At 46.2% G+C, this 25,634-nt stretch overlaps 1 protein-coding gene across 1 annotated transcript in view; it reads right to left on the minus strand.

Annotated features, from left to right (window-relative positions):
- Nucleotides 1-241: 241 nt before the first annotated feature.
- SGPL1 (sphingosine-1-phosphate lyase 1) overlaps nt 242-25,634 on the minus strand; it is an 87,265-nt gene continuing 61,872 nt past the window's right edge. The window contains exons 10-14 of the mRNA XM_075348976.1: nt 22,971-23,117; nt 22,219-22,457; nt 19,750-19,896; nt 11,692-11,812; nt 242-4,258 (exon numbers count right to left, since the gene is read on the minus strand). Of these exons, the coding sequence (XP_075205091.1) occupies nt 4,118-4,258; nt 11,692-11,812; nt 19,750-19,896; nt 22,219-22,457; nt 22,971-23,117 (795 nt within the window). The 3' untranslated portion in view covers nt 242-4,117. The remainder of the gene's footprint in view (nt 4,259-11,691; nt 11,813-19,749; nt 19,897-22,218; nt 22,458-22,970; nt 23,118-25,634) is intronic.

Genomic DNA, 25,634 nt, shown 5'->3' on the forward strand with positions numbered 1-25,634 from the left:
AGCGCTGGGGCCTTGAATTAATATCCCTTCAAGGTCAGTATCTGTATGGAATAAAAGTCTTAATCTGTAAATTTGCTTTGGAGGGAAAAATAAAAACCCTGTAAAAAAGCCCTACAAAACAAATGCCCGATAGCCCTAGCGGAGATAAACCTAATATGCTTACGATGGTGTGATGAGACCTGATACTTGGGTTTTTCAATCTTTTATGCATTTGACTCATGAATGATGACAATGTATAATCATAAATTTAAGCGTTTTATTACATTATTGTGTTACATTAAAATTAATCTGCCACCTACAAGGTGATAAAAGGCACTTGACATTTAGCTCAACCAATTTCTACACAAATTTACAAGAAAAAAAATTATGGCATTTTAAATGACCGTGTACATAAGAAAACAAAACAAAAATGTAATGCACAGAATGACGACAGAAAGAAGAACGAAACAACGGGGAAATAAAAAAAAAATCAAGCAAAACGGCATATGCTGATATTACAATTAGGAAATGGCCAAGTACAGTATGATTTAGTATCATCAATACTACATGGAAAAAGTCATCTGACGTCGAGGTCATCACGATACAGAAAGCAACACCTCGGCCATTAGAGGTACAGAGTGTTCACATGTTGGAGGTTTATATACTAAATAAAACCATAAAAACATATGTTCATTATTGAAAATACCTTATTTTCAGGCTCACATGTAATTTAGAAGTGGATTTCTCACTTTCAAGTAATATTTTCATCATTTGAATGTGCTTTTGAAAATACTTTTATTCTTGCAACTTGAAACTGTATAAATCATAACAAGGTGTATGCCCGTTATGATACATGTAGCCAATGACCAATGCCAGGTTAGGGCTCGTGTTCATGGCCCCTTTGTGCATCTTCCCCATGAGGTTTATGCTTGTATGGAGCCATAATGGTTTGCTGCCCAGTTTGGAAGGAATCTCATATCGGTTTAGCCGCATTAGAGATGTTAAAGTGGAGTATACATTAAATGATATTTGTGACATATCAGACGACAGATTATCTATGCAGCAACCTGTACGATGGACAACACAATGAGCCTAAGGGTATGTTCACATATAGCGGCATTATTGTGGAAAATTTGTGTAGCAATTTCCAAAATATTGCAGATTTGTCTGTTAATTTGACACGGAGTAGCGCAAAATAATAGCTTTATACTCACCTCTTCTGATAACGATAGCCAGGTCCTTTGTACACCCCAGCATACTACAATGAAGGGTTTCCCATGTGTAAGTTGCAAAGCTTGAATTATACCTCTAGAACTTTTATTGGCTTTACTGTTACTGTAATTTGCTGTGAATTTTCTGATTGCAGCTCCAATGCCAAAAAAAAAAATTCAGCAGAATATACCTTATGTGTGAACATACCCAAAACTGCCCAATCTGTGGACCACGAGAAGGAGCGGAGCAGAATAGGTTTCTTGGAAAAGATTCAGGGTAGCTTGTTCTACAAACACTAGGCTTTCAATACCTAAAACACAAGTCCAGTGGGTGGTCCGACTATGCTGGGAAGACTATTAGGCCCTGTGCGCAATAGAAAAAGGATTTTTCTTAAGAAATTTCTTGAGAGTTAAAGATTAGCGCACCTGTGTTCAAGAAACGCACCAAAAACGCATGCGTTTTTGGTGTGTTTTTTCCGCAGGTTGGTCCCTATGTTTTTTTACCATTATCTATGGCAAAAAACGCAGGTACCTGCAGAAAAGAAGTGACATGCACATTCTTTTTCTCAAGAAATTCTGCAGAAAAAATTTTCTTGAAAAAAATGCAGTGTGCACAGCTATTTTTTTCCATAGGTTTTGCTGGGGAATGTCTGCAGAAAGGTTACAATCATTTTCTCAAGAAATTTCTGCAGCAAAACCACGGGTAAAAAACGCAATGTGCGCACAGGGCCTTAACCCGCAATAAAACGGCCCACTGAACCCATATACATAAAATCACCAGGGATTTCAATAAATAAAATACAAGTGTTACTGACCCTTTTCCCATAATGGCTATCATTCAGCTCCACTCCTCTGGTTCTATAACATCCAGTCTGCACATCCGATTCATTTTCAACATGACAGGTTCCCTTTAAAGCCAATTAGCAATAGATGTCTGGTAGAAGCCAGCTACAATAAATGCACCACATTGCACAAATTGACAGTACAGTGTTTCTTCCCTAACCGTTCATTTAATTCCATTCATTCCCCATAGAGTTTTCAGACAAAGTCATTGTGCCGGGTTTAGAAAATGTTAAAACAGCTGCTCAGAAAACAGTAATTCAGAAGGCATTTTCACACATACTACTGACTATTAATATAAAAAAGTACAAGAAAAGACCCTACTAAGTGCACTTGTCTATTTCCCAGTGATGGCTCCCTTACTGCGTGCCCTATGGTGTAGACTTCACCTTCGTTACTTATCTTCACGTCCTGACTAAAAGTTCACTCTGTATAATAGGGACCCTAAAGTTATGAATAAGTTCCCTTTATTAACCCTAAAATTATTGGTTCTGCTGTACAGAACGTGGTTAAAAGAATCTCAACTGGAGCACCCGGGTGACCTGAATAAGCAGAGATGTGTTACAATTGGTCAGATTTCCCTAGAATAATCCTCTGATTTATAATACGCGTGATCTTGAATGGGAAATCTTGAAGGGTTGTCTGCACCCATCTAACAATATCTGTGGAAAAAAAATAGGCTAGTACATTGCCCTCTTCCTGATGGTGAAAGATCTATCATCTGTCTATTGTGGCCGATAAGAATTGACTTAAACTATGGAATAATGCATTTCCCTTTTTTCATGCTATTAAAGTATGGATTGGGGCGCTGACGTTCCTGGGCTTCAATATAAAGCTCTAACACGGTCTCCCCACGTCATTTATAAAAGTGCTGTCTTCTTATCCGGCAAAGGGACTTTGTGGCCCCCACAGGTCCCAGTGTGACCTCTACCTCTGCAATCCATGCATAGAACATTTGCCTGTAACTAATGGTTTATTTAGAAGGGCCCCGTTACGAGCACTGGCAGACTATATACCCAAGTCAACTGACATTCGTTTACCGACCTGATTACAAAGGCTGAAAATTTCTGGTGGGAAGAGAAAGATAGTTATGACGAGCGTTCCATCGTGATCAGCAGAACATCGCCTGATTACATGGGGTGACGTGCTTTTATGGTGGTATAAATGGTCCGATCATCAAGTGAACGCCTGTTGGCTCGTCTAAATCCAGCTCACCTCATGCAGTTAATAGCATTGTGCATGTAAGGTTTCATCCCCATTGTTTTGTCCAACAACTCTAAAATCTGACCTGAAACGACTAAAACATGTACGGAACGTTATCGGACATCTGAGCATTCATATACCATGTCCTAAGAAACGTGTGTGGAGCCAGTTTTGGGATTGTCCTTGATAGGAAGTACACACAATCAATATTAACCGTTGCAAAACCAAGTTTGATAACTAAAAAAAGAAAGAAAAAATGTAGAACAATTGTCAAGTTTGTCTACATTTACAATAATACTACCTGGAATTACCACTTGGAAAAGTCAACTATTGGCTGCTCTCTTCCCCACTATGTTCCAGATTGACACTGGCGGTACAATCCTAGGAAATAGACATCAATGTCTGGTTAAGCTTGACAACGGTGACCCCTAAATAAACTCCATCACTGCATAAAACTGTCCCATTTTGGGGCCTTCCAGTTAATTTTCTAGCAGCATCATGTTCTTCTCTTGATGTCCTGTGTTGCATTTTCCGAGTATTGAGTCCGAACATAATGGTTGTGTCACATTTCTATGATTTCAACAAGCAGACAGGAACACATTGGTAAACAGATCAGAGGACAGATGGTGTTCAACCATCAGCAGATTTCTACCAACAATTCTCAGATCTTACGAGGCACAGAAATTACTCACATTTTATTCTGTAGGAAAGTGAAAATATATTTCTAGGCAATAAGTACCTTGCTCATTAGGCATCAAAATAGCAAAAAACACATGTCCCTTAAAAGTCATCAAAAGTAAAAAGTAATAAAAAGCAGTCTCTGAGATTCTGCTGCCCTGTGGAACCATACTGAATAGTACCGCTTAAAAGGAAAGGAGTCATGTCTAGTGCTGTCCGTGCGAGCCATTTATCTGTTGGGCACTAGGAGGCAATTCTGTGAGATACAAGCAGTCCAAGAAGGCTTTGGATATTTCCGTGATCAAGGACCGGTCAGGAATCGTCTGTGCCATTCCATATATTGCACCCTTAAAAGAAAAGAAACAATGTTCAAGTGAAAATGAGAATTTTCAGATTTCATTCTACTTTGATGCTTAATAACAAGCCCACTCTGACCACTTATGGAACGATTTACAGAATATACAGTTCGGTCCAGAAATATTTGGACAGTGACACAATTTTCGCGAGTTGGGCTCTGCATGCCACCACATTGGATTTGAAATGAAACCTCTACAACAGAATTCAAGTGCAGATTGTAACGTTTAATTTGAAGGTTTGAACAAAAGAAGGGAATTTTGTTTACTTACCGTAAATTCCTTTTCTTCTAGCTCCTATTGGGAGACCCAGACAATTGGGTGTATAGCTTCTGCCTCCGGAGGCCACACAAAGTATTACACTTTAAAAAGTGTAACCCCTCCCCTCTGCTATACACCCTCCCGTGCATCACGGGCTCATCAGTTTTGGTGCCAAAGCAGGAAGGAGGAAACTTATAAATTGGTCTAAGGTAAATTCAATCCGAAGGATGTTCGGAGAACTGAAACCATGAACCAACAGAACAATTCAACATGAACAACATGTGTACACAAAAGAACAACAGCCCGAAGGGAACAGGGGCGGGTGCTGGGTCTCCCAATAGGAGCTAGAAGAAAAGGAATTTACGGTAAGTAAACAAAATTCCCTTCTTTGTCGCTCCATTGGGAGACCCAGACAATTGGGATGTCCAAAAGCAATCCCTGGGTGGGTAAAAGAATACCTCGATAAAAAGAGCCGAAAAACGGCCCCCTCTTACAGGTGGGCAACTGCCACCTGAAGGAGTCGCCTACCTAGGCTGGCATCTGCCGAATCATCGGCATGCACCTGATATTGTTTCGTGAAAGTGTGCAGACTCGACCAGGTAGCCGCCTGACACACCTGCTAAGCCGTAGCCTGGTGTCGCAATGCCCAGGAAGCACCGACGGCTCTGGTAGAATGGGCTTTCAGCCCTGCAGGAATCGGAAGCCCAAAAGAACGGTAGGCTTCAAGAATCGGTTCCTTGATCCACCGAGCCAAGGTTGACTTGAAAACCTGAAATCCCTTACTCTGGCCCGCGATAAGGACAAGAGCGCATCAGACCGGCGCAGGGGCGCCGTGCGAGAAATGTAGAGCCGGAGTGCTCTCACCAGATCTAATAAATGCAAATCCTATTCACATTGGTGAACTGGATGCGGACACAAAAGAGAGTAAGAAGATATCCTGATTGAGATGAAACGGGGATACCTTAGGGAGAAAGTCCGGGACCGGACTTTGCGAAAGGCGAGATAGAGAGATCCCGCATCGGCTCGAAAAGTGACTTCTGAAGAGTCGTCAGCACCCTGTTAAGATCCGAGGGTGCTAACGGACGCTTGTAAGGTGGGACTATGTGGCCAACCCCCTGCAGGAACGTGCGGACCTGCGGAAGTCTGGCTAGACGCTTTTGAAAAAACACGGAAAGCGCCGATACTTGTCCCTTGAGAGAGCCGAGAGACAAGCCCTTGTCCATTCCAGATTGAAGGAAAGAAAGAAAAGTGGGCAAGGCAAACGGCCAGGGAGTAAAACCCTGATCAGAGCACCAGGATAAGAAGATCCTCCAAGTCCTGTGATAGATCTTGGTGGACGTTGGTTTCCTGGCCTGTCTCATGATGTCAATGACATCTGGAGATATCCCTGATGACACTAGGAGCCAGGACTCAATGGCCACCCAGTCAGGTTTAGGGCCGCAGAATTCAGAAGGAAAAATGGCCCTTGAGACAGCAAGTCTGGTCGGTCTGGGAGTGCCCACGGTTGACCCACCGTGAGGTGCCACAGATCCGGGTACCACGATCACCTCGGCCAGTCTGGAGCGACGAGGATGGCGCGGCGACAGTCAGACCCGATCTTGCGTAACACTTTGGGCAGTAGTGCCAGAGGAGGAAATACATAAGGCAGTCGAAACTGCGACCAGTCCTGAACTAGCGCGTCCGCCGCCAGAGCTCTGTGATCCTTGGACCGAGCCATGAATGCCGGGACTTTGTTGTTGTGCCGAGACGCCATTAGATCGACGTCCGGCGTTCCCCAGCGGCAACAGATCTCTAGAAACACGTCCGGGTGAAGAGACCATTCCCCTGCGTCCATGCCCTGGCGACTGAGAAATCTGCTTCCCAGTTTTCTACGCCCGGGATGTGAACTGCGGAGATGGTGGAGGCTGTGGCTTCCGCCCACAGCAGAATCCGCCGAACTTCTCGGAAGGCTTGACGACTGCGTGTGCCGCCCTGGTGGTTGATGTACGCAACCGCCGCGGCGTTGTCCGACTTAATTCGGATCTGCCTGCCCTCCAGCCACCGCTGGAACGCCTTTAGGGCTAGATACACTGCCCTTATCTCCAGAACATTGATCTGAAGGGAGGACTCTGTCGGAGTCCAGGTTCCCTGGGCCGAGTGGTGGAGGAAGACCGCTCCCCACCCTGACAGACTCGTGTCCGTCGTGACCACAGCCCCGGCTGGGGGCCGGAAGGATTTTTCCTTCGCCCAGGAAGTGGAAAGAAGACACCACTGAAGAGAGGTTTTGCTGCAAAGGAAAGAGAGACGTTCTTGTCTAGGGACGTCGACCTCCTGTCCCATTTGCGGTGTCCGATAGAAGCGGACTCAGACGAAACTGCGCAAGGGAACTGCCTCCCTTGCTGCCACCATCTTCCTTAGAAAGTGCATGAGGCGCCTCAAGGGGTGTGACTGGGCCCGAAGGAGAGAGTGCACCCCTGTCTGTAGTGAACGCTGATTATGCAGCGGAAGCTTCACTATCGCTGAGAAAGTATGAAACTCCATCCCGAGGTAAGTCAGTGATTGGGTCGGTGTCAGTTTTGACCTTGGAAATTTGATGATCCACCCGAACCCCTGGAGAGTCTCCAGAGCAATGGTCAGGTTGTGTTGACATGCCACCCAGGAGGGTGTCTTGACTAGAAGATAGTCTAGGTAGGTGATCACCGAGTGGTCCTGAGAGTGTAGGACCGCCACCACTGCTGCCATGACCTTGGTGAAGACCCGTGGGGCTGTTTCCAGGCCTAAGGCAGTGCCCCGAACTGAAGGAGTTCGTCCCCGATGGCGAAACGCAGGAAGCGTTGATGCTCTGGTGCAATTGGCACATGGAGATAAGCATCCCTGATGTCGATTGATGCTAGGAAGTCTCCTTGTGCCATCGAGGCGATGACAAAGCGGAGAGATTCCATCCGGAACCGTCAGGTTCTCACATGTCTGTTGAGCAGTGTGAAGTCCAGAACGGGGCGGAATGATCCGTCCTTTCTTGGTACCACGAACAAGTTGGAGTAAAAACCGCGACTACGTTCTTGAAGGGGAACGGGTAACGCAACTCCTCCTGCCTTCAGAGTGTTCACCGCCTGAAAACGTGCATCAGCTCGCTCGGAGGGCGGAGATGTTGTGAAGAAACGAGTCGGGGGACGAGAACTGAGCTCTATCCTGTAACCGTGAGACAGAATGTCTCTCATCCAACGGTCTTGGACATGTGGAGACCGCTCCCCTGACCTGGACCGCCATGCAGAAGAGTTTCTCTGGCTCTTCTGTGGCCTGTTGGACGATAAGGATGGGGACCTAGCTGAGGGTGCTAAGGTCTCTTTGGTATGGGCTGGGTAAGCACGAGTCCGTTCCTTTGGAATGCTCAATCGATTCATCCAATTGTGCGCCAAACAATCGGTCGCCAGAAAATGGCAAACCGGACAAGAGCTTCTTGGAAGCAGAGTCTGCCTTCCATTCTCGTAGCCACATGGCCCTGCCACCGGATTGGCGGATGCTACCGCTGTACGGCAAGCCGAGTCCAGGACAGCATTCATGGCGTAGGATGAAAATACCGACGCCTGGGACGTCAAAGACGCTAATTGCGGAGCAGAGTATGACCGCATTAATCTCAGACAGAGCAGCTGAGATAGCCTGGAGTGCCCACACTGCTGCAAAGGCTGGGGCAACGGACGCGCCTATGGCTTCATAGATGGATTTCATTAGGAGCTCTGTCTGCCTGTCCGTGGCATTCTTGAGCGTTGAACCGTCAGCCACTGCTACTACGGATCTAGCCGCCCGTCTAGAGACTGGAGGGCCACCTTGGAACACTGAGCCCAACCCTTAACAACGTCAGAGGGGAAGGGATAACGTGTGTTATTAAGGCGTTTAGTAAAACGCTAGTCCGGGAAAGCCCTGTGCTTCTGGACAGCATCTCTGAAGCATTGAGAGCCACGTCCGGACAGAGTCCTGGGCTGCGACCTCCGCCTCATCCTCTAGAGAGTCCTCAAGCTGAGACCCTTGATGAAGTCGGGGAAGATTCTAAGCAAGCCAGCTTAGCTGGTCTGGGACTGCAGTCCGTGCCGGAGTCCCCCACGTAATAACTAGAGGCCCCCCCAGGAGCACGCCGCGTCGCGGACCGAGAGGGGCCTGTGAGCGATCCCGCAGTGCCCGGGGCCTGTGTAAGGGGCCGGTCTGTGCAAGCTTCTAGTATCTTAGCAGACCATATGTCCATAGACTGAGCCCTGGATTGTGAAAGTTCCAACCAGTGCCCCAGGCTCCGGCTGAGCGAGTGCCACATGGCCCAAGCAATGCTCACATTGATCACTGAGTATGTACAGCCGAACTGTGAAAATGCATACAATATTATATATATATATATACATACACACACACAGTTCAGCACTCTAGGTGGCCCAGCCCGATGGTAAGAAGCCACCTGGCTTACCGACCGCTCAAGCAGTGTGTGCTGCTTAAAAACATGGCTGTCGGCGTTTACAGGGGAAGAGGGGGCCGTGGGCGTAACCACAAAAGTGCGGGAATCTGGTGTCCCGGAGTGAAAAGTGAGGGGGGCGGAGGACAGCCAAGTGTGCTCCAGCCCTCACTGTCGGCGTCAGACCGACCGTCCCGCCCCTCCCCCTGACTGGCAGGTCCGGGGGCGGGAGTTTAAGGCACTAGGCCGCAAAAGCCGGGGGCTAAAGTTAAAAACCGCGGCCGGTCAGCAGGCACGGTCGGCGCGGTAGTCCCGTACCAACCCCGCAATCGCTGCCAAGTCTAAGGCCAAGGTGCTCCATGCACCGTCCCCAAGGGGACACTGAGTACCTGTGCGGGGATCTGTGCCATAGAGTGATTAGTGAGGGGGGGGGGGGGGGGGGGGGAGGACAGCCAAGTGTGCTCCAGCCCTCACTGTCGGCGTCCGACCGACCGTCCCGCCCTACCCCCTGACTGGCAGGGCCGGGGGCGGGAGTTTAAGGCACTAGGCCGCAAAAGCCGGGGACTAAAGTTAAAACCGCGGCCGGCAAGCAGGCGCGGTCGGCGCGGTAGTCCCGGCGTCATACCAATCACTGCAGTCGCTGCAGCGTCTGAGGTCCAGGTGCTCTATGCACCGTCCCCAAGGGGACACACAGAGTACCTGTAGATGCAGGGCCCTGTCCCTGATGATACTCAGTCTCCTGTCCGTCAGAATCCCACAGGGGCTGCGGAGGGAGCCCGGTCCCAGTGCCTGGATGACCGGATAGGATCCCACTTCCCCAGAGCCCCTAAGGGATGGGGAAGGAAAACGGCATGTGGCTCCTGCCTGTGTACCCGCAATGGGTACCTCAACCTTAACAACACCGCCGACTTAGTGGGGTGAGAAGGGAGCATGCCGGGGGCCCTGTTAGGGCCCTCTTTTCTTCCATCCGATATAATCAGCAGCTGCTGCTGACTAAAATGGGAGCATGAGTGCATGTGTGCCTCCTTCAACACAAAGCATAAAACTGATGAGCCCGTGATGCACGGGAGGGTGTATAGCAGAGGGGAGGGGTTACACTTTTTAAAGTGTAATACTTTGTGTGGCCTCCGGAGGCAGAAGCTATACACCCAATTGTCTGGGTCTCCCAATGGAGCGACAAATAAATATCTGATAGAAATTGTAGGAATTGTACACATTTCTTTACAAACACTCCACATTTTAGAAGGTCAAAAGTAATTGGACAAATAAACCAAACCCAAACAAAATATTTTTATTTTCAATATTTTGTTGCGAATCCTTTGGAGGCAATCACTGCCTTAAGTCTGGAACCCATGGACATCACCAAATGCTGGGTTTCCTCCTTCTTAATGCTTTGCCAGGCCTTTACAGCCGCAGCCTTCAGGTCTTGCTTGTTTGTGGCTCTTTCCGTCTTAAGTCTGGATTTGAGCAAGTGAAATGCATGCTCAATTGGGTTAAGATCTGGTGATTGACTTGGCCATGGCAGAATGTTCCACTTTTTGCACTCATGAACTCCTGGGTAGCTTTGGCTGGATGCTTGGGGTCATTGTCCATCTGTACTATGAAGCACCGTCCGATCAACTTTGCGGCATTTGGCTGAATCTGGGCTGAAAGTATATCCCGGTACACTTCAGAATTCATCCGGCTACTCTTGTCTGCTGTTATGTCATCAATAAACACAAGTGACCCAGTGCCATTGAAAGCCATGCATGCCCATGCCATCACGTTGCCTCCACCATGTTTTACAGAGGATGTGGTGTGCCTTGGATCATGTGCCGTTCCCTTTCTTCTCCAAACTTTTTTCTTCCCATCATTCTGGTACAGGTTGATCTTTGTCTCATCTGTCCATAGAATACTTTTCCAGAACTGAGCTGGCTTCATGAGGTGTTTTTCAGCAAATTTAATTCTGGCCTGTCTATTTTTGGAATTGATGAATGGTTTGCATCTAGATGTGAACCCTTTGTATTTACTTTCATGGAGTCTTCTCTTTACTGTTGACTTAGAGACAGATACACCTACTTCACTGAGAGTGTTCTGGACTTCAGTTGATGTTGTGAATGGGTTCTTCTTCACCAAAGAAAGTATGCGCCGATCATCCACCACTGTTGTCATCCGTGGACGCCCAGGCCTTTTTGAGTTCCCAAGCTCACCAGTCAATTCCTTTTTTCTCAGAATGTATCCGACTGTTGATTTTGCTACTCCAAGCATGTCTGCTATCTCTCTGATGGATTTTTTCTTTTTTTTCAGCCTCAGGATGTTCTGCTTCACCTCAATTGAGAGTTCCTTAGACCGCATGTTGTCTGGTCACAGCAACAGCTTCCAAATGCAAAACCACACACCTGTAATCAACCCCAGACCTTTTAACTACTTCATTGATTACAGGTTAACGAGGGAGACGCCTTCAGAGTTAATTGCAGCCCTTAGAGTCCCTTGTCCAATTACTTTTGGTCCCTTGAAAAAGAGGAGGCTATGCATTACAGAGCTATGATTCCTAAACCCTTTCTCCGATTTGGATGTGAAAACTCTCATTGCAGCTGGGAGTGTGCACTTTCAGCCCATATTATATATATATAATTGTATTTCTGAACATGTTTTTGTAAACAGCTAAAATAACAAAACTTGTGTCACTGTCCAAATATTTCTAGACCTAACTGTATATCCTCATTAAATGCTTCTTATAATATCAAAAAGTACCGAAATGAAATCAAGTTACCGCTCCAGTGGTTTTGGCTCCTGGATCTTCCATTATCACCGACAAAGATTCTTGAACATCCTTCACAAAGAGTTGGGCTACTCCAGGTTTTGTGTGCAGCAATGTAAGACATATGTGGATACTAAGGAAAGAAATAATGATAATGGTTGTAAATGTCCTACTTACACATACATTTACTAAGCAATTCACACAATTAGGTAAAAATGGTGCTGTAGCTAAAACTATCTAAATGCAAAAAACTTGGGACACTATGTAAAATGTAGAGACCAAGAATGCAATGATTTGGAAATCTCAAAGCCATATTTTATTCACAGATCGGAAGCTGAAAAAGACAGTTTTCTATTTCATGTGAAAAAAATAACTCATTTAGAAATTGATGGCAGAAACATATCTTAAAACAGTTGGGACATTGTTAACAAAAGGCCGGAAAAGTGAATGGTACAATTGTAAAATTGCTGGAGGGTCAATGCTCAGCTGTCACATCACTGTGCATAAAAACAACATGTTAGAGGCAGAGTCTAAGTAGCAAAGATGGTCAGAAATGCGCTAATCTGAACTGGGTCAAAAAATTGTAGACCAATTTCAGAATAATAATAACATATCAAAAGATTCACACAATCCATGTGCACATGCAACATGGCTGACTGTCAATATTGGATGCTTGTGTTCTACGGCTCTCAGGCACTGCATTAAAAACTGGGATGATACAATTGAATCAATAGCAAAATAAAAAAATAAGAAAATATTTCATTAAAAAGAACTGTGGTCAGCAGAAAGGTGGGAGGGGAAAAAGAAAATTATATATATTACATACACCCACACTAATCTATCTCTGGGTGTATGTATATATATATATATATATATATATATATATATATATATATATATATATATATATATATATATATATATATATATATATATATATATATATATATATATATATATATATATATATATAAACACATACATACACACATAGACATACATATATTACACACACTAATATGTATACGCGTCTGTGTGTGTGTGTGTGCAATATATGTATGTATACGCGTGCGTGTGTATATATATATATATATATATATATATATATATATATATATATATATATATATATATATATATATATATATATTATATATACACACACGCGTATACATACATATATTACACACACACACACACGCGTATACATATTAGTGTGTGTAATGAAGGGAATTTTGTTTACTTACCGTAAATTCCTTTTCTTCTAGCTCCAATTGGGAGACCCAGACAATTGGGTGTATAGCTACTGCCTCCGGAGGCCACACAAAGTATTACACTTAAAAGTGTAAGGCCCCTCCCCTTCTGGCTATACACCCTCCCGTGGGATCACGGGCTCCTCAGTTTTAGTGCAAAAGCAAGAAGGAGGAAAGCCAATAACAGGTTTAAAGACAAATTCAATCCGAAGAAACATCGGAGAACTGAAACCATTCAACATGAACAACATGTGTACTCGAAAAAACCAAAAATCCCTAAGAAAACAGGGCGGGTGCTGGGTCTCCCAATTGGAGCTAGAAGAAAAGGAATTTACGGTAAGTAAACAAAATTCCCTTCTTCTTTTTCGCTCCTAATTGGGAGACCCAGACAATTGGGACGTCCAAAAGCAGTCCCTGGGTGGGTAAAAGAATACCTCGTGATAGGGCCGTCAAACAGCCCTGTCCTACAGGTGGGCAACCGCCGCCTGAAGGACTTGTCTACCTAGGCTGGCGTCCGCCGAAGCGTAGGTATGCACCTGATAATGCTTGGTAAAGGTGTGCAGACTCGACCAGGTAGCCGCCTGGCACACCTGCTGAGCCGTAGCCTGGTGCCGTAATGCCCAGGACGCACCCACGGCTCTGGTAGAATGGGCCTTCAGCCCTGAAGGAACCGGAAGCCCCGCAGAACGGTAGGTTTCAAGAATTGGTTCCTTGATCCACCGAGCCAGGGTGGATTTGGAAGCTTGCGATCCTTTACGCTGACCAGCGACAAGGACAAAGAGTGCATCCGAGCGGCGTAAGGGCGCCGTGCGGGAAATGTAGATCCTGAGTGCTCTGACCAGATCCAACAAATGCAAACCTTTCTCAAATTGATGAACTGGATGAGGACACAAGGAAGGTAATGTGACATCCTGATTGAGATGAAAGGGGGATACCACCTTAGGGAGAAACTCAGGAACCGGGCGTAGAACCACCTTGTCCTGGTGAAACACCAGGAAGGGAGATTTGCATGAGAGCGCCGCCAGCTCGGACACTCTCCGAAGAGACGTGACCGCCACTAGAAAAGCCACTTTCTGTGAAAGACGAGAAAGGGAAACATCCTTCATAGGCTCGAAAGGCGGCTTCTGGAGAGCAATTAGAACCTTGTTCAGATCCCAGGGCTCTAACGGCCGCTTGTAAGGAGGGACGATATGACCAACTCCTTGCAGGAACGTGCGCACCTGAGTAAGTCGTGCTAGGCGTTTCTGAAAAAATACAGATAGCGCTGAGACTTGTCCTTTAAGGGAGCTGAGCGACAAACCTTTTTTCAACCCGGATTGCAGGAAGGAAAGAAAAGTAGGCAATGCAAAAGGCCAGGGAGGAACTCCCTGAGCCGCGCACCAAGATAAGAATATCTTCCACGTCCTGTGGTAGATCTTGGCGGAGGATGGTTTTCTAGCCTGCCTCATAGTGGTAATAACATTTCCAGATAATCCTGAAGACGCTAGGATCCAGGACTCAATGGCCACACAGTCAGGTTCAGGGCCGCAGAATTCAGGTGGAAAAACGGCCCTTGAGATAGCAAGTCTGGTCGTTCTGGTAGTGCCCATGGTTGGCCTACCGTGAGGTGCCACAGATCTGGGTACCACGATCTCCTCGGCCAGTCTGGAGCGACGAGGATGGCAGTCGACCCTGATCTTGCGCAGCACTCTGGGTAACAATGCCAGAGGTGGGAACACATAAGGTAGTCGGAATTGCGACCAATCTTGAACTAAGGTGTCTGCCGCCAGAGCTCGGTGATCGTGAGACCGTGCCATGAAAACCGGGACCTTGTTGTTGTACCGTGACGCCATCAGGTCGACGTCCGGCATCCCCCAGCGGCGACAGATCTCCTGAAACACGTCCGGGTGAAGGGACCATTCCCCTGCGTCCATACCCTGGCGACTGAGGAAGTCTGCTTCCCAGTTTTCCACGCCTGGGATGTGAACTGCGGAAATGGTGGAAGCCGTGTCTTCCACCCACGTTAGAATCCGTCGGACTTCCTGGAAGGCTTGCCGACTGCGTGTGCCACCTTGGTGGTTGATGTATGCTACCGCTGTGGAGTTGTCCGACTGAATTCGGACCTGCTTGCCTTCCAGCCACTGCTGGAAGGCTTGTAGGGCAAGATACACTGCTCTGATTTCCAGAACATTGATCTGAAGGGTGGACTCTTGCTGAGTCCACGTACCTTGAGCCCTGTGGTGGAGAAAAACTGCTCCCCACCCTGACAGGCTCGCGTCCGTCGTGACCACCGCCCAGGATGGGGGTAGGAAGGACTTTCCCTTTGACAATGAGGTGGGAAGAAGCCACCACTGAAGAGATTCCTTGGCCGCCTGAGAAAGGGAGACGTTCCTGTCGAGGGACGTCGACTTCCCGTCCCATTGACGGAGAATGTCCCATTGTAGTGGACGCAGATGAACTGCGCGAAAGGGACTGCCTCTATTGCTGCAACCATCTTCCCTAGGAAGTGCATGAGGCGTCTCAAGGGGTGTGACTGGCCTTGAAGGAGAGATTGCACCCCTGTCTGCAGTGAACGCTGTTTGTCCAGCGGAAGCATCACTATCGCTGAGAGAGTATGAAACTCCATGCCAAGGTATGTTATCGATTGGGTCGGGGTGAGATTTGACTTTGAAAAGTTGATGATCCACCCGAAACTCTGGAGAGTCTCCAGCGCAACGTTCAGGCTGTTTTGGCATGCCTCTTGAGAGGGTGCCTTGACAAGTAGATCGTCCAAGTAAGGGATCACAGAGTGACCCTGAGAGTGCAGGACTGCTACTACTGCTGCCATGACCTTGGTGAAGACCCTTGGGGCTGTCGCCAAACCGAAAGGCAGGGCTACGAACTGAAGTTGTTCGTCTCCTATAACGAAGCGTAGAAAACGCTGGTGCTCTGGAGCAATCGGCACGTGGAGATAAGCATCTTTGATGTCTATTGATGCTAGGAAATCTCCTTGAGACATTGAGGCGATGACGGAACGGAGGGATTCCATCCGGAACCAACTGGTTTTCACATACTTGTTGAGCAGTTTTAGGTCCAGAACAGGACGGAAAGACCCGTCCTTTTTTGGCACCACAAACAAATTGGAGTAAAAACCGTGACCTTGTTCCAGAAGAGGAACGGGGGTCACCACTCCTTCCGCTTTTAGAGTGGACACCGCTAGCCGCAGAGCATCGGCTCGGTCGGGAGGTGGAGAAGTTCTGAAGAAGCGAGTTGGAGGACGAGAGCTGAACTCTATCCTGTACCCGTGAGACAATGTCTCTCACCCAACGGTCTGTGACCTGTGGCAGCCAAATGTCGCCAAAGCGGGAGAGCCTGCCACCGACCGAGGATGCGGAGAGAGGAGGCCGAAAGTCATGTGGAAGCCGCCTTGGTAGCGGGTCTTCCGGCTGTCTTTTTTGGCCGTGACTGAGTTCGCCAAGAATCTGAGCTCCTCTGATCCTTTTGAGTCCTTTTGGACGAGGAGAATTGGGACCTGCCTGAGCCTCGAAAGGACCGAAACCCCGACTGTCCTCTCCTCTGTTGGGGTTTATTTTGTCTGGGCTGAGGTAAAGATGAATCTTTACCCTTGGAGTGCTTAATGATTTCATCTAAGCGCTCCCCAAACAGTCGGTCACGAGAAAATGGCAAACTGGTTAAACACTTTTTGGAAGCAGAATCTGCCTTCCATTCTCTTAACCACAAGGCTCTGCGTAAAACTACGGAGTTGGCGGACGCCACTGCCGTACGGCTCGTAGAGTCTAGGACAGCATTGATCGCGTAAGACGCAAATGCAGACATTTGAGAGGTTAAGGGTGCCACCTGCGGAGCAGATGTACGTGTGACCGTGTCCATCTGTGTAAGACCAGCTGAAATAGCTTGGAGTGCCCATACGGCTGCGAATGCTGGAGCAAACGACGCGCCGATAGCTTCATAGATGGATTTCAACCAGAGCTCCATCTGCCTGTCAGTGGCATCTTTAAGTGCCGCCCCATCTTCCACTGCAACTAAGGATCTAGCTGCGAGCCTGGAGATTGGAGGATCCACCTTGGGACACTGGGTCCAGCCCTTGACCACGTCTGGGGGAAAAGGATAACGTGTATCCTTAAGCCGCTTGGAAAAACGCTTATCCGGATAAGCATGGTGTTTCTGGATTGCTTCTCTAAAGTCAGAGTGGTCCAGAAAAACACTTAATTTACGCTTGGGATACCTGAAATGGAATTTCTCCTGCTGTGAAGCTGTCTCCTCCACAGGAGGAGCAGGGGGAGAAATGTCCAACATTTTATTGATGGACGCTATAAGATCATTCACTATGGCGTCACCATCTGGTGTATCCAAATTGAGAGCGGTCTCAGGATCAGAATCCTGATCAGCCATCTCCACCTCATCATACAAAGAGTCCTCCTGCTGGGACCCTGACCAGTGTGATGAAGTCGAGGGCCGCTCATAGCGAGCTCGTTTAGGCTGTCTGGGACTGTCGTCCGAGTCAGAGCCATCACCCTGGGATGCAAGAGACACCCCCGGATCCCGGAGCTGTTGCGACAGAGGGGGACCAGGGAGCAATGAGTTAACAGTGTCCATGGCCTGAGGTACTGGTCTAGACTGCAATGTTTCAAGAATTTTAGTCATAGTCACAGACAATCTGTCAGCAAAGACTGCAAACTCCGTCCCTGTCACCTGAACAGTATTTACAGGAGGTTCTGCCTGGGTCACCTCCAGCAGAGGCCCCGGCCGAGCAAGTGCCACAGGGGCCGAGCACTGCACACAGTGGGGGTCAGTGGAACCTGCCGGTAGAACAGCCCCACAAGCGGTACAAGCAGCATAGAAAGCCTGTGCCTTGGCACCTTTGCTTTTTGCGGTCGACATGCTGTTGTGTCCTCTGAGAATCTAGGAGGGTATATAGCAGAGGATCCCCAGCGACCGTACAGTGCAATATAAAGCTGCAAGCATAAAATACAATATACACTTCGGCACCAGTGGGGTCAGCCCTTGAGGGCAGCTTACCGCCCGCTGAAAAGCGGGTGTGTGGGCACCAGAATCCCGTGTCTGGGTCTCCCAGTCTCCTCTCTCCAGCTCAGACTGCACACAGGAATGGCTGCCGGCGTCCTGTGAAGAGAGGGATCGTGGGCGTGCCTCAAACAAAGTGCGGGAAACTGGCGTCCCACTGTGCCCAGTGTGAGGGCTGGAGTATGCAAAGCAGACTCCAGCCCTCTGCGCTGACATTCTATACAGCGTCCCGCCCTTCCCGACTGGCAGGCCTGGGGGCGGGAACGAAACGAAACTAGGCCGCAGAAAGCCGGGGACTCGAGTAATAAGCGCGGCCGTGATATATGCACGGCCAGCGCGGAAGTCCCCGGCGCACCACAAGTCCCAGCCGCGCCGCAGCGCTGACAACAGTGGCCGCGCGGCAGTTTCAATACGTCCCCTCTCAGCAAGCTGTAGATAGGAATGGCACCAGCGCGCAGCGCTGTTGTCCCCGGCGCACTAACACACCCAGCAATGCTGCAGTGTGCGCGCGGATTGTACGGGGACACAGAGTACCTTGTCGTAGCAGGGCCCTGTCCCTGACGATACTCCGCTCCATATCCAGCAGATTCCCCAGGGGCTGTGGACGGAGCACGGTCTCTGTGCCTGGAGACCGGTAAATCCCACTTCACCCAGAGCCCTAAGGGGGATGGGGGAAGGATGCAGCATGTGGGCTCCAGCCTATTGCCTCCTTCGCACAAAGCATGAAAACTGAGGAGCCCGTGATCCCACGGGAGGGTGTATAGCCAGAAGGGGAGGGGCCTTACACTTTTAAGTGTAATACTTTGTGTGGCCTCCGGAGGCAGTAGCTATACACCCAATTGTCTGGGTCTCCCAATTAGGAGCGAAAAAGAAATATGTATGTATATGTGTGTGTGTGTGTATGTATGTGTTATATGTGTATATATATATATATATATATATATATATATATATATATATATATATATATATATATATATATATATATATATATATATATATATATATATATATATACACACACACACACGCGTATATATACACATACACACACACACGCATGTGTACATGCATATATATACACACACACACACATCATAAAATATGGTAAGGTGTTTGGGGCAGTGTGCAGACATTGGCATAGGATGAACATGATCATGATCACCATGCATGATGATGGCCATTTTGAACAATTATGCTGTGGAACAATTGTGTCATCTCCAATTATTGGCACACTGTTTCTGTGCCTCTCGCTCACTGTACAGTGTCACTTTTTCGCCTGGTGGGGAGTTTTGGTATACTTTTTTTTTTTTTTTTTTAAAGATGTCTTCTGTTTCACCATGCCTTGAATAGCATACATACCAAATTTCAGCCAATTCTGTCCACTGGATCAGTCTGCACACGGCTCCAAACACCTTAGGTTATTTTACGGCCTCCTTGTATATAGGCAGTTTTTCCAAATGGGATTCTTCTAAAGTTTCTTGATTATTGTTTGGTTACATGCTTTGTCAAGGGACATGTTTTATGTTCTAATTAAGTGATCATACATAGACTTTTACCTTGTAATAGGTGTGCTAGGGGTTACAACTATATTGTCAAATATAGCACACCTAATTTTTGTGCCTTTTTAGTTGTTTTTTAGAATTAAATGTCTTTATTATGTGAAAAAAATCTTACATTTTGCAATGAAAAAAAGGTTTTCTTTTAGAATGATTTTTCCTGGATGCCCTCTAAACACACGGTCTTATGTGATCTGTGCCATGGAATTTCTTTTGCAGGTGTTCTGTATTTCAGCGCTGCTCTGTAAATCACTTACCTGGGTGGAAATTGCAGCGTATTCAGATTCCAGCCTTTTGCTGTCAAAGAGTTAGACAATCGATAGATATCGAAAACCTTGGAACCAATAGCGATCACCGACACCTCAGGATTTCCAAATATAAAGATTTCTTTCATTTTTTGCAACCTTGAATTAAAAATAAAGAAAACTATAGTCTGAAAAACATTACACCATATGCCTGCATTCACAGACAATATAGAACAGCAAAAAATTATATAAGGCACATGTAAATTAGACAGATGCCAAAGTAAGGGTCCTTTTCTTATTCGGCAGGCAAAAACAGCTTTCAGGCAAGAAAAGGTTTCAAAAAGTTTTTTTTCTTAAGTTGTGAAGGGAAGTACAATCTGCGGAGCTTTCCTAAAGTGGGAAAAAGGCACGGAGAAAAAAAATAAGTAGTAAATTGAAGGTGTAACATGGTCACTAGTAAACTCCTGGAGAGGAGATGCTTCACTGAGGCTGTCAGGATGGGAACCTGGAGGCATGTTCTAACATGTTATATGTTGTGAGGTTTAATCAGCCATGATAAAGGCTGGGTTTATGAACAGCTAGGGTTTGGTGGGATGGCTGTTCACATATCACCGCCCTAGGGTGTAGTCCAGCAGGTAAAATGAAGGTCTCTGGATTCATGCAGCCTCTATATAGGGAGGTGAGCCGAACTCTAGAGCTGTGTTCATTGTGTTCATACTGAAGGAGCTTAACCTTTTTCTTGAGTGGGCAGACCCTGCAGTTGTATGGACTGTTAAGAGCGGTGTGTTTTCTTTATGCCGGATCGGCTATGTTTGTGTGTTTTAGTTTTTTTTTGTTCTGGATTAAAGAAGTCTTAATAAACCAGTGGAAGATTTAAAGAAAACCATTCCAGTGTCTAACTCGTTAAACTGCCAAGTGAGCCGATCTACCACACAGGCTACAGATAAGTAATGCCAGTGTGGTACATAGCACATACACTGGGAGGTTTCCCAAAGGGTGTACAGTTGAATGTGGCTTGTACGTGGAATGTGAACAGAGCCTAATAAAGTTCCAGTATTAATAGATCATCTTCAATGACAGATCTTACAGTGAATATCCATTGTAGAGGCTTCATGAATAATTGAGCCTTTCCATTACCAAAAAGCTCATTATCCAGTAGTGCATTAGGTTTTAACACCAGTCTGTTCATCAAATATACTCCAAAATATACAGCAGTATATATTTAAGATGTGCCATTTGTACTCGCATTATATATATAAAAACTTGCATTTTCTAAGAAAAAAAAGCAATACCGGAGCATCTTACCACAGTTCCAACTTGGTGCTCTGCCCCAAAATATTCAAATAAATTATCAGCTGGGTGGTACTATTGCCCTCGTCAATGGGATTTGTCCCTAAATTCAATGCCCTTGGTAATTGAGGGATGAAAGCATAAGATTGTAGGGACATACCAAGTAGGTATCCTATTTTTTTCCAGAATGTGAGACTATAGGCAATGTGTAAAGCGCTGCGAAATATGTTGGCGCTATAGAAATAAAGATTTATTATTATTATTATGTACCACAGTATGAATATATACTTGTAGGTATACATCAGGAGCTTTTCAAGGGTATACATTACATCAAAGTTCAAAAAATGATGAACAGGACCTAACAGATTACATTTTAAAACAAAGGAAAAGAAAAATTCAAAAAATTACCACTATGACAATGATAGCTCTCCTACATAATTGCTGTTTTGGTATTTGACATCCCTTGTATACTGGATTTTTTCCATCCAGGTCTCTGACCTTGTTCAGATTGACTCTTTTTGGGGTGTTTCTGGTGATATTTTTTCCCTCCCTTTACTTGTGGGACTACTATTCAGCGATTTTCTAGTATTTGAGCAGCCTTATGTGCCTTGCATGTGGCCATACGTGGGGATTTTTTTCACCCTTCTTGTCATTGTCCTGTCTAAACATTTCTGTACATCATATTCCTTGCATTTTTTTGATACGATTAATAAATTATAACCTTTATTACTCTAGTGCTGCTTTGTGTCATTTTTTGACTTAAAGGTGTATTTATGCATACAGGCAAATATAAAGACGTTCTGGTCCTGTTGTTTTTCATATGCCTATAAAATCCTCAGAATAAAACTGGTTTCAATTTTGGCTACATTCACACCACAATGGGGTAAACATGTGCACTGTTTAGGCCAGGGAAGCTCCCAATGTATAAGCCCCTATTTATGCAATGGATCCCAAGTCTCCTTTTTGCCTTGTGGTCAGTGGTTCACTTATTCCACTATATATACTGGGGCATAAATCAGAGGTATACTTTGGGGAACAGCACGGGTGAATACCCTTAAAGCAAATCGTAACTGCGATAACATGGCCTAAGTCTGTAGAGTCAAGAGTGTACTGGGAGTGAAGAAAACAAATATAAAAAAATCAATCCATGTAATAGAAAAGAAAATGCCTTTTGTGCACAAGTTGACATACTCTTTTATGATGAATCGTGCATTTGAAATAATATTCTTGGTGGCTTCTATATATCCGTCTTCCCCAATGTGCATCATTGTCGCCCAGCAACCAGCTACAATCCCACCAGGCCGAGAGCCGGCTATAGAAGGAGAAGCATACAATCCGCCTGGCCAGTCTGAAGTGACAAAGAACTGGTACTGTCTGTAGTCCTTGTGGCTATACAGTATCACTGAAGACCCTTTAGGAGCATAGCCATACTGGAAAGAAGGCAGAAGAACAATATCAGTTCAGTTACTTTGGGTCTCAGGACCCGAACAATAGGGAGGACTTTTAAGTGGCTATAACTAGTGATGAGCAAGTACTAAGATGCTCAAGTGCTCGGTACTCAAAATGAGCAGGTTGGACTCTTGACTCTAGTACTGAGTATCATAGAAGTTAATAGGAAACTAGAGCATTTTTGTGGACAAGTCTTCTGGAAAAATGCTAACGTTTCCAATTGATGTCCACCATACTACGTACTAGAGTTAAGCCCATCTGAGCAGCCAACCTGCTCGTTTTGAGTACTGAGCATCTTCGTGCTCGCTCATCACTAGCTATAACATAACCAAATACACTTAGAAGTTATATCTATTCAATTTCTAAGAATGCTGTAAAGCATAGTAATCTCTAACCACTATTAGCACAGACCCCAAGACTACATACCCATCACATGATAGGATAAAATATCTGCCTAGCTAAAATGTGGTACGCACTGCATTTATTTATCATACCTTATGAGTGTCGGCTGAGATACTGGTCACTCCTTTGACCCTAAAGTCAAATGGCCTAAGAGGGAAACCAGCTTTTTTCATGAAAACAATGAGAAATCCACCTAAGCAGGCATCCACATGAAACGGGATGTTGTACTTTACTGCCAGCTAAGAAAAACAAAAAACACAACATTAAAAAGGACAAAAAAAGCCTACACATTGACAATTGTAATGGATTTAAAGGGTTATGCCTATCTTAATAGATTGATATTGTTGGATAGTTCTAGAATGAACAAGCACTTTTGCAACATACTGCTTATTAAAAGTTACAGATGTAACTAAGAAATAAACACTTTCCTTTGTTTACAGCTCGTTGCCTCGGAGACTGACCACTGATGCGGTCAAAAGTTTGTGAATGTGGACGCTGGCTAGGATTAGCGAGCAACAGTGCTCTGCGGCCAGCATCAAAAGTATGCTTACAAGCTCGACAGAGAAGAGTTTGTAAGCAGTGCATTTGTTCTGCTGTCTAGCAGTGGTCAGCCTGCTTTGTAACGAGCTGTAGAGTGACTATCTTATGAATGACTGTAAATTTTAATAAACAGTAAATTGGAAGATTATTTTTATTTTCAAGCAATATCTGATAATAACCATTTCTAAAGATGGATATGACAACATTACACCTTCTAGTCGCTGACCTCATTACCACTGCAGAAGAATTTAGAAATTAAGTTCAAAATAGACAGGGAGGGAGAAGGGGAATTGACACTTCTCAAATGCAAGTTCCCGGTGGAAGTTTAATAAAGATTACGTACGTGGTAACAGTATGGCATTGAACAATGCACATTTAGCTTCACTTTATATGCAATGTTGTAATCACATTGAGATTTGGTTGTCAAACTTTCACAAGAAGGGAATTTTGTTACTTACCGTAAATTCCTTTTCTTCTAGCTCTTATTGGGAGACCCAGACGATTGGGGTATAGCTACTGCCCTCTGGAGGCCACACAAAGCACTACATTAAAAGTGCAAGGCCCCTCCCCCTCTGGCTATACCCCCCCCGTGGTATCACGGGTTCTCCAGTTTTAGTGCCAAAGCAAGAAGGAGGAAGCCAATAACTGGTTTAAACAAATTAACTCCGAATAACATCGGAGAACTGAAAAACCGTTCAACATGAACAACATGTGTACCCGCAAACAACAAAAAAACATCCCGAAGGACAACAGGGCGGGTGCTGGGTCTCCCAATAAGAGCTAGAAGAAAAGGAATTTACGGTAAGTAACAAAATTCCCTTCTTCTTCAGCGCTCTATTGGGAGACCCAGACGATTGGGACGTCCAAAAGCTGTCCCTGGGTGGGTAAATAAATACCTCATGTTAGAGCTGCAAAACAGCCCTCCCCTACGGGGGTGTCACTGCCGCCTGCAGGACTCTTCTACCTAAGCTGGCATCCGCCGAAGCATAGGTATGCACCTGATAATGCTTGGTGAAAGTGTGCAGACTGGACCAGGTAGCCGCCTGGCACACCTGTTGAGCCGAAGCCTGGTGACGTAATGCCCAGGACGCACCCACGGCTCTGGTGGAGTGGGCTTTTAGCCCTGAAGGAACCGGAAGCCCCGCAGAACGGTAGGCCTCTAGAATTGGTTCTTTGATCCATCGAGCCAGGGTGGCTTTAGAAGCCTGCAACCCCTTGCGCGGACCAGCGACAAGGACGAAAAGTGCATCGGCACGGCGTATGGGCGCCGTGCGGGAAATGTAGATTCTGAGTGCTCTCACCAGATCTAGCAAACGTAAGGCCTTTTCATACCGGTGAACCGGATGAGGGCAAAAAGAAGGCAAGGAAATATCCTGATTAAGATGAAAAGAGGATACGACCTTAGGAAGAAACTCCGGAATGGGGCGCAGCACAACCTTGTCCTGGTGGAACACCAGGAAGGGAGCCTTAGATGACAGAGCTGCCAGCTCAGACACTCGCCGAAGCGATGTGATCGCAACAAGAAACGCCACTTTCTGCGACAGCCGAGAAAAGGAAACTTCCTTCAGAGGCTCGAAGGGCGGCTTCTGGAGAGCAACTAGTACCCTGTTCAGATCCCATGGATCTAACGGTCGCTTGTACGGGGGCACAATATGACAGACCCCCTGCAGGAACGTGCGCACCTTAGGAAGACGTGCTAGACGCTTCTGAAAAAACACGGATAGTGCCGAAACTTGCCCTTTAAGGGAGCTGAGCGACAAGCCCTTTTCTAACCCCGATTGCAGGAAGGAAAGAAACTTGGGCAATGCAACTGGCCAGGGAGACACTCCCTGAGCAGAGCACCAGGACAAGAAAATCTTCCACGTTCTGTGGTAGATCTTAGCCGAATTCGACTTTCTAGCTTGTCTCATTGTGGCAACGACTCCCTGAGATAATCCAGCAGATGCTAGGATCCAGGACTCAATGGCCACACAGTCAGGTTCAGGGCCGCAGAATTCTGATGGAAAAACGGCCCTTGGGACAGTAAGTCTGGTCGGTCTGGCAGTGACCACGGTCGACCGATCGTGAGATGCCACAGATCCGGATACCACGACCTCCTCGGCCAGTCTGGAGCGACGAGTATGACGCGGCTGCACTCGGATCTGATCTTGCGTAGCACTCTGGGCAAGAGCGCCAGAGGCGGAAACACGTATGGGAGCTGAAACTGCGACCAATCT

Source organism: Anomaloglossus baeobatrachus, chromosome 5, assembly GCF_048569485.1.
Source record: "Anomaloglossus baeobatrachus isolate aAnoBae1 chromosome 5, aAnoBae1.hap1, whole genome shotgun sequence".
In the NCBI taxonomy this organism is placed as follows: Eukaryota; Metazoa; Chordata; class Amphibia; order Anura; family Aromobatidae; genus Anomaloglossus; species Anomaloglossus baeobatrachus.